Here is a 10,254-nt window from a genome sequence, read left to right as displayed (position 1 = left end):
CTGGGGTACTCCGTTATATACGGTGTCGCGCATACAGGGTTGCTTGCCCCCTGTATTTAGGTTCAGTTTCTTTGCGTTTAGAGCACTGTCTGCAAAAGCGGTATGACCGCTGCTCTGGTCAAACAGCCGTACAATGTTATTCTCGTCGGCTGGGTATTTGACCTTTGCCAATGTCAATGGCTCGCTTGACCATGAATTTGTCCTTATCCCAATAACCCTCTCTGTTCTGACCATATTCAAATTTATGCAGAGCTTCAGGATTCGGTATGTTTAAACCCATTTCTTTAGCTTTCTCATCTTCTTCGGGAGTTAATCGTAGATGCCTGTTATGTTCATCAATAAAGTCTGATATCATCAGGCCAGAGCCCCGCCCTTTTGGTCTGATATGCCCTGTCTGTCCATCAGTCCATAACTTTCTTTGGTCATCATTTGCTGAGAAAGCACTCTCGTCATGAAAAATCAGAACAAGACGTTTTTGCCCTTCAGCTTTGCGCTTTCCTCTTTCCTCTCTTTCCTCTTCACTTATCATTTCATTCTCACATTTTGGAGGAAGAAAGTGTTCATTTTCAAGTTCACTCATTGTCTCAATAAATGATTTGCGAGCCTCTTGGACATCTTCCCGCTCATGTCCGTCAATATAGGTGCCTTTTTTCTTATCAGTATAAGAAAAACCAAGCTTGTGAATCCATAAGCAAGCACTTTCCAAGGATATTGATCGAGGGAATTGTGGTGGAAGGTGAGCCAATGGAAGCAATTCATTGTTTACCCAAGAACGAAAATCAGCGATTCTCATGTTAGGTTTCCCCTTCGCACACATGTTTTGCCTGATAAAATCAACAGCTTTCTGGCGAAGATCTTCATCGTTGAAGATGAATTGTCGTTCATACTTTCCCGACATCGATTCTGGAAGGATTCTTGGGGAAATTAAAATAAATTAAGACAAAATTTAAAAAACCCATAATACCATCATCATGACATACAGGTAATCATTGCAAGTTTGATAACAAAATTGTTATTTTAGTTGAATGTTATTTACATAATATATACATGTAGTCCTATAGGTCAATTTTTAAATTGAACTTAGGCATATTTTGTTGGAACTTAGGCATATTTTGTTATTGCTTTATGCTTTTGCTTTATTTTAAACTGTATTACTGCAGTTGCTTCTGGGATTGGCCAGTACAATTACAATAAAAATATGTGCCCATTTTGTCAACATCCATCCATGTGTCAAACCCTTGATGTTTTGATCGCCCTCTGCTAATGGTCCCACTGATAGCTTATCATGATGTGAGAAGCCCATGCTAAAAAGATTTCATGGGCTCATCATTTTATCTGCTAAGAAGTACCAATAAATGTCAGTTGTAAAGTCACTAAGAACTTTGTGAAGCCACTCCTCCTGCCTGGGAGTCATTTCACTTTCTTGAGCTGCTTGTTCCTCACCACTGATGACCCTGATGAGGATATTTTGTTATTCCTTGCATCTTATTAACCATCCATTAGAGCATTTAAATTGTTCCTGGGAATAGCCAGCTTCATAGGAAAAAGTCTCAGCTTGCTGTTGAAGTAGGTGACCTGATACAGGTTATGCCTTGAGAAGTTTTTTCTATAGAAACCAATGGATGCACATCATTTCTGTAGTTAGCTGCCAGTACAATTACAATGAAACATGTACATTGTACCTCTTTTGTCACCATCCATCCAGGCATCGTAACCGTTGCGTTTTGGTTCCATTAATAGCTAATCATGATGTGAGGAGCCCATGCTAACAACGTTAACGGTTATTCATGAGCCCATTATGTGATCTTGTAAGAGGTGCCAAAACAGGCCTGTTTTACCTCCAATAAATGTCAGTTGTTAAGTCAGTAAGACTTGTTCTTTTCTTTAACTACAGCTCCCGTGAGTCAGCCACACTATCTCTCTGATACTCCTTGATCGCCCTCTGCTGACGATCATGAGGTATGAAGCCCATTATGCTAAAAAGACTTTCATGAGCTCATTATCCTGGAATTAGCCAGTGCAATTACAATCAAATATGTAGTGTACCCATTTTGTCAATGCCCATACAAGCGTTGTAGCCTCTGTGCTTTGATTGCCTTCTGTTGATGACCCCAGTTATAACTTATCATGATGTTGATGAGCTCATCATCCTCATTATCTTATCTGGTAAGAAGTGACAAAACCGACATGTTTTACCTGCAGTAAATGTCACTAAAGAACTTTGTGAAGCCACTCCTCCAGCCAGGGAGTCATTTCACCTTGCACTGCCTGTTCCTCACCACTGATGACCTTGAAGATGATGTTGTGTCATTCCTTACATCTCGTTAACCATTGAACTTTGCTCGCTCTCTGCTGACGATCCCATTGATAACTTATCATGAAGTATACCATGTGTAATAAAGTGATTATCCCCCTCATTTTGTCACCATCCATCCAGGCATTGTAACCGTTGTGTTTTGGTTCCATTGATAGCTTATCATGACGTGAGGAGCCCATGCTAACAATGATATTCATGAGCCCATTATTGTGTGATCTTGTTAGAGGTGCCAAAACAGGCCTGTTTTACCTCCAATAAATATCAGATGTAAAGTCAGTAAGACTTGTCCTTTTCTTTAACTGCAGCTCCTCCGAGTCACAGCCAAACTATCTCTCTGATGCTCTTTGATCGCCCTCTGCTGACGATCCCACTGGTAACTTATCATGAGGTATGAAGCCCATATATGCTAAAAAGACTTTCATAAGCTCATCATCCTGGAGTTAGCCAATGCAATTACAATCATATATGTACCCATTTTGTCAGACGCTTATCCAGACTTTGTAGCCTTTGTGCTTTGATTGCCGTCTGCTGACGATCCCAGTTGTAACTTATCATGAGGTATGACCTGTTTTACCTGCAATAAATGTCAGTAAAGAACTCTGTGAAGCCACTCCTCCAGCCAGGGAGTCATTTCACCTTGCACTGCCTGTTCCTCACCACTGATGACCATGAAGCTGATGTTGTGTCATTCCTTGCATTTTGTTAACCACCGAACTTTGATCACTCTCTGCTGACGACCCCATTGATAACTTATCATGAGGTATACCATGTGTAATAAAGTGATTATCCCCCTCATTTTGTCACCATCCATCCAGGCATCGTAACCGTTGCGTTTTGGTTCCATTGATAGCTGATCATGATATGAGGAGCCCATGCAAACAACGTTATTCATGAGCCCATCATCTGATCTTGTAAGAGGTACCAAAACAGGCATGTTTTACCAGCAATAAATGTTGTCAGTGTGTAAAGTCAGTAAGACTTGTCCTTCTCTTTAACTGCAGCTCCCATGATGACTCATGGCCACACTATCTCTTCTGGAGTAGGCAGTGCAATTATAATAAAATTTGTACCCATTTTGTCAACATCCATCCATGGCCGTGTGTCCTGAACTCGCCACCCTTAGCGTTACATGACAAATATTATGAATTTTTACACCAACCGGGTTTCTAATTAGATTATCTCGACAATCATCAACCCTAAACTAGCAATAGTATACATTTTTGAAAAGCTGAAGGCATAAGCAATTCAAATATATACATTTCAACTCATTATACAGGGTGACCTGCAAGTTATACAGGGTGGAATAAAAAAGATTTTGATAAAAATGGGTCACTCAATGCATTGCTTATTACCAACTTACAGTAATAAACTGGAAGTAAACAACATTCATTTGGTTAGAGGATATGGAGAGCCAACTGACTTTGGAAGAAACTAAAATCACAGCTGTTTGGTAATCTCGGAATATAGGGTGTCCCAAAGTATGTTAGATTTTTTTACAATTCAACATATTTTAAACCTAAACATTTTCCCCCTAACCCATACAGAAAAAATATGTCCATATTTAGATTCCTCGTCAAATTTCCTTCAGAAAATCTATACTTTGACTATGATAGGATAAGTAATTAAAATTTTACAGTAACTTTTAGATTTTGAAGACATCTGCATTACTTACTACAGTGTTTAATATGACAACAGGTAGTTTTGTATGAAAAAGTTTGCATTTTCTAGACTAAACCAATCATAAATGATTAAAAACAATTAGTAGAATTGTTTAGCTGTAAGGCCATGAGTCTTTTAGATGCTAAATAGAGTCCAAATGAAATTTACAGCCTTTACAGAAGCAGATTACGCACTAAAAATACCAATCCCATAGAGTTTGTGTGTACCACATCCCCACCACCACATCCCCACCACCGCCACCCTGCCCATTCTGAATTCTATGAAGCACAGTGTCAGTATTAAAAAGTTCAAGTATTTTTTTTTTACAGGGTTGAAAGTGCATTTTATTTAGCAATACAATGAGACCACAAGCATGACAATAACTTCTTGCTTGACAGAGATATCATCATTTGTTTTGAGTCGACTTTGGCAAAATGTAACGTCGCCACCTTTTTTTGGTGGCGAGCTCAAGACACACGACCCCATGTATTGAACCCTTTGTACTTTGATCATCCTTTCCTGGCCATCCCATTGGTAGCTTATCATGAGGTATGGTGTAATAAGTGATTATTCCCCCTTATATAAATACATGTGTAATTAATGATTATAAGATTCATGACATATCTTTGATGCTGCATGCATGCCCATCTCGTCTTTTCTTTGGACTGGTTTCTTGCTGTATCTACAAGTAGCAATGTGGTCTTCAATGCTGACAAGCTGAACATCTCACTACACTCAGCACCTTCATATTTGCATTTGACCACCATGTTGTTTTGTACTTGCTTTGCCCCTGGACATGTTGGCATCAAGATTCTCTTGATTATAACAGCATCATTTATTGTTGTTGACAGGCCTCTTCGGCATCAATGTTTTGACCAGGTTCTTGATCTTCAATGATGTCATCTTCATTGGTATCACTAACTGTATGTTTTGGTCTACCAGCAATAAATTTCCATACAGATCTCTCTTGGACATTAAACAAAAGCAAATCTCATAGTCCTTGCTTAGTCAAATACAAAAATCAAGACCCAAAGCATCCAGGAATAAAGTCCTGTTCTACGTTTATTGGGCATGTTCAGGCGACCATACTAAAAGTGCATTTTGTTTGTGTCTTTCTTTTAATTGCTGATGACTACTTATCCCATTGTTCACTGTGTGTAACAGCCCACAACACGTCTTACAGATGATGGTTTCATGTAAGGATGTACTGCTGTTAGTAATGTTCCATGGTATATGAATGCGTACAATATGTTGCGAAGGTTCAGCACCACTTTCTGCACAGTCTGCCCTGTAGCCACCAAAGATGTATAAAAAATCACCCAGTTCAACAGTATTGTGTCCAGATATATGCAAGTTGGCGTTAAAGGTGTCAATTTGAGTTGCGGCTTCTTCGCCCAGAAAATTAACAACATGGATATGCCCAGGCCTAATCATTCGGTTTCCACATTATTTACGGCAGCCCTATGCGCTAGTTACACTGTGCAGGTTTTTGATCAGGGTTGTGACCAGCCTCGTGAGTCATGGCCGGGGGTCCAGGGGCTGCTGGTACATGAAGCGAGACCAATAAGTTTGTTTACTGTTTAATGTCCCACTTTCCCTTTCACATCGACCTTATTTCCAAACTCATCGCCGAGACGCAATATATACCCAGAACCTTCAACAACTCAAGTGTAGCTTTTCCAGTTTCATTTAAATTTGGCCTGTACTTATATTTTGACTGTTTGGACTGGCTGACCCCCTGATTTTGGATCAGATTTCTTTTGGAGTCTTGTTTTGTTCAGTAATCGTTTGACAATGTTATTACATTCCCTTTCCAACTTGTTGTACTTCCGTTGATCTTCTTTTACTCTGTCCTCTTACAGTTTTCGATCTTGCTCAAGCTCTTTTTCAAGTTAACGTTTTTCTCTCCCAAGTTTGATTTTAACAAAATCTGATTGCCATTTTCAATCTTTTTTACAATAGCCAATCCCGAGCGCTTAGGCCAAAAACAATTAATTGTTCGCTTGCTCACAGGGCCTCTTCAAGTGGAAGGGTCGATAGGTCGGATATTTATTTTTTTTTGCAGCTCACAGCTGCGAAGCCAAGGTTTTTCTCTCGGAAAAAATTAACCGCGTCATCAAACATCTCATCCTTGGTGGAGTAGCAGTGTCACTACCAGCACTGTTCTTCGGCAGGGATAGCTGTTGTGATGCTTGTACTTGAACTTGTAGGCCATTGACATGATTGATAGACTCACATTGGTTTGGCTCCTTTTGTACTTCATGGCTAGTACACCAGATCGTGATGTACTAATATTAAAAGACAGCATTTCCAATCTTGTTTCCTATTCCACACAATGCCATGGCCCTTTCTCTTTCGACGAAACCTCAATCCTTGACAAGTCCATTTGTCTGGTACACCACCTTTGCTTTTTACTGTTAAATATTTCCTGAAGAGATTGCAATTGATCGTAGTTGCTGATGCTGTAGGAATAAATTGTACTGCCATGTGGGCAGCACACCGCCATGGAACAGAAGCCATGGCATTGTTGAAACAACATGAAAAGGTTTTCTAGACCTCTCAATTGTATCAGATGGAGCTGTCAGATACCAATCCGGGCTGTGAAACTGTATTGGTGAAACCATGCAGCCACCAACGTTCACAGTACAGTTCATGAACGCTATTCACTAAAAAAAATCCCTATTCCCTGTTCTATAAAAGCTGGGATATCATATGACAGGACTGTGTTAAGAGAGAGTTACTTGCCATTTCTTCATATATTTCACCTGGAGTTAAATCATTGTTAGAAAGCAATTGTGACAACACTGTTTTTCCACCTGGAGGACCTAGAAATTCATACTTGGAATGAGATGAACTGTACTTTCCTTTATAAATTCATATAAACAAGCTTGTTTACTTGTAAGACCCAACCATAATGATCAACTGGATGAGGGGCAACAATGGTGAGTGCAAGATAAACTACAGTACTGCCAATACAGAAGCGCACTTACATGCCATTTGTTCATCAGGTCTGTTCTATTTCCCATATCCTTAACAAAGGTAAAAACCAAGATGTGTACTCAGGAGTTGTTTCTTAATTGAATCACCACAAATCACAAAATTTGTCAAAGGATGGCGCTTAACAAATCTGAATTTAAAAGTGTTCCAGTTCACCCTAGCAAAGTCTCCAGCCTGGTGCCTGATTTATAATCTGTGTATTCCAATCTTTTCCTAGGGAGTTGTCAAGTATCTCTTTGGTTCGGACTCTGTGATATCCTTTACACTCCTCCAAACCCCATAGGTCCTTGAGAAGATCAAAAGTCTCCTTCTGGATTGGTACCCTTATACGAACATTGCTGTCAACTTTCCTCCATTCATGCAGCTGCTCTTTAATCTGTAAATATAGGACACCTTTCAAGCCCGGTTCCCCCAATATTAATTCATAGAGCTCAGTGGAAACAAATATGGACATGATTTCCAAAGATTTCCAGAGAAGTTGTCAGTGTGTACGCTGGATATCTTGATTCTCCGTTGTTAAAGGGGACCAAGTTTTTGATAATGTAAAGTTGGAGAAATTAACCTTTTAAATTGGTTAGGTCTTTTTGGACCACCCTGTATTGGCCAATTCCACCTTCATAAACTCCCTCCTTACTGCCGTCAACTCCTTCTGCAAAACATCTTGGCTAATGCCTCCTTCCTCTTGCCCCTCTCAAGCTCCATCTCCCCACACAGACTCACGCACTAGGGTATTCATGTTGGGTCACCACCCCAGAATTGGAGTGGCGGCCAAGTGTGTCCCATACCCTCCACCTCAAGTACTGCTGGTCGATCCCATTGACCAGTTCTGCCTGTCTTGTCTCTTTACATCTTCTGTGCGCAGCCCATGCTCTTTCAATTTTGCTACTAGTTCAATATGATTAATATGAGCTATGTGGCCACCAAGGTTTAAAGTTTTGGTGGAGCTCTCCAGAGCGCATGTGAGCTTCTTCTTACAATGAATATAATCCTGATTGTTCACTTGAAGAGCTGTGGGGATATCTGTGTTTGTGTTTTTGATAACTCGACCTGACAAAGTTAACTGATACATTAGCCCAAATTCCTCCGTTCTCTGCTTAGCACACAATGTGCAAAAGTACTTTGACCCAAAACCAAGTATTCCTTCGCCATGCGTAACAGTTTTTCGTCGTACATAGTCCCATAAAAAGAAAATGTAAATGATATATTTGCGATCAGCATGTGTTTTAGGTCTCTTTTGACAGTTTCAAGGAGGTTTGCTATTCCCTCATCAATTTCTACCGCAATGTCTTTGAATGATACAGCCAAAGCTTCATCATAGAAGTACCGATGACCGCTTACATTTGGTGGATCCATTTCTGGGATTGCTGGGAACCGGGGGGGGGGTTCTCAGTACAAATGACCATACGGGACGTGCAAAATATGGGTAGCATTTTCAGCCTTTTGGTATATCAATGACCCCTTTTTCAAAGCCTATTTTGGTATATAAATGGGTCCTTTTTTCAAAATTTTCTCAATTTTTTTCGGAAAATAGCTCAATTTTTCCTTAATCTAGCCAAAATTTTCCCAAAATTTTGGGAAAATTTGTAAAACTAAGACAATTTGGGTTAAATTGGGCCGAAAATTTAGACTTTTGGTATATAAATGGGTCCAAATTTCTTGAAAAATTGGTATATTTATGGGTCCACTTTCAAATTCTCAGCGGTACGTCCCTACCAAAACCAAACTTGAGTACCCCCCCCGGGGCAGGAAATCCGTATATAGCATCATTGGCCCCAGTTTGTGTCCTTGTGGCAAATCTTTCAATCCGCGCCTCGAATGTATATGCAACACTTACTGGTAAATTCTTCTTGTCCATGTCAGACAGCTGTGTCAGCAGTACAAATATTATAGTGCCACATGAAGTGTTTACTGTTCTGTAAATCTTTTTATATTGGGCACAAGATGTAAATGTGTTGATACATATGAAACCTAAACACCCACTCCGTGAAACCTATGTTATCATGCACATTTATCTTTGTAGAGCCATGAAAACTGCTGTTAAAATAATAAATAACAATAAAATTCATACCTTTAAATGGTGATTTTGATGTCTGGTTTGGTTTCAAAAACAGGGCAATTTTCAAAATGCATGTCAAACTTGAGCTGCCGATAGGAATCCTCATCACTGAATACATGGTAAATATCCAAGTGATCTCGCACATCCCTAAAGTTCTAATGCACAGCAGGGAGAGCCTTTTTTGGTGGGTCTAAAACATGCAGTGCGTCCTCATGCATGTCTTTGAACTCAATGACTTCTTCATTTCTGTCCTGTGCAGATATACTAGCTCTAGACTCCACAGTCTCAACATTCATTTTTTAGGCCTAGCTAATTCATGTTTGTTTTTCCTCTTACGTGAACACTTCCTCAAAAGAGACGGCAAGCATTACATACATATGGTGGGAAAACATCTTAAGACTCATTGCTGATATCATTCTTACTTAATCCACCCAAAATTGCTTTCTTGAAATTTCTTTTATATGGCTTACGGTCTGAAAGTTTTGCCTTTTCCTCTCCACACAACCTACAAAACTTTCCTCAAATTTTTGCTGATTGACTCAAGAAGTGACCTGTTCACTGTAATGCTATTTGGATTGATTGACATGTGTATGTACACAGTGGCAGTCTAGTCCTTCAAGAATGACTATCGACAAATGTCACAGCAGTTATGCTTCTCGCTTTCAAAATCCAAAATGTCATCCGTAGTTGAGAAGTGTCGTAAGATTTGTTGTCGCCGACAAACATCACTGTTCTTAGCAAAGTTCTTCATGCCATCATTAGCCTTGCTGTCCTTGAACATCCCCGGATACGTTACAAGTATTGAACAGCTCAGCTTTCCGTCGCGCCCTGCACGGCCACTCTCCTGGACAAAGAATTCGATATCAGAAGGGATGCCAAGATGAATAATGTTGTGCAGGCCTTTGACGTCCACTCCCATGCCAAAGGCGATTGTTGAAAATAAGATTCTAATTTCACCATCTTCGTGGGCAAAAGAAGCGACAACTTCTTTTTGAATGTCAGGAATTGTCTCACTGTGGTACTTGGCAAATGGCTTTGGATGGACATGCACCTCTGCATCTAAATAAGCATATAGTTTTCTGGACTGTGTGAGACTTCTACAGTACACAATGAGTGGAATACTTTCGTCGTAGTCCCTGGTGGATACTCTCACACAACTATATTTTATATTTGGGCGATCTGGTGATTCTGTCGCATATGCAATCGTCTTCACAATTTGTTTCAT

General features: G+C 39.9%; 1 protein-coding gene across 1 annotated transcript; it reads right to left on the bottom strand.

Moving 5' to 3' along the window:
- Positions 1–9,654: 9,654 nt before the first annotated feature.
- Positions 9,655–10,254, bottom strand: LOC140162893 (putative ATP-dependent DNA helicase Q1). The gene has a single exon (XM_072186202.1). The coding sequence runs from the start codon at positions 10,252–10,254 to the stop codon at positions 9,655–9,657; it is 600 nt and encodes a 199-aa protein (XP_072042303.1).

The sequence above is a fragment of the Amphiura filiformis genome, chromosome 1 (genome assembly GCF_039555335.1).
Source record: "Amphiura filiformis chromosome 1, Afil_fr2py, whole genome shotgun sequence".
Lineage (NCBI taxonomy): Eukaryota > Metazoa > Echinodermata > Ophiuroidea > Amphilepidida > Amphiuridae > Amphiura > Amphiura filiformis.
Note: the sequence above shows the minus strand (reverse complement) of the source record. Positions and strands in the feature narration are given on the sequence as shown.

Bases quoted from the DNA above. Each gene is read 5' to 3' on its own strand.
- LOC140162893 (XM_072186202.1), bottom strand. From the start codon at position 10,254: ATGAAACAAATTGTGAAGACGATTGCATATGCGACAGAATCACCAGAT.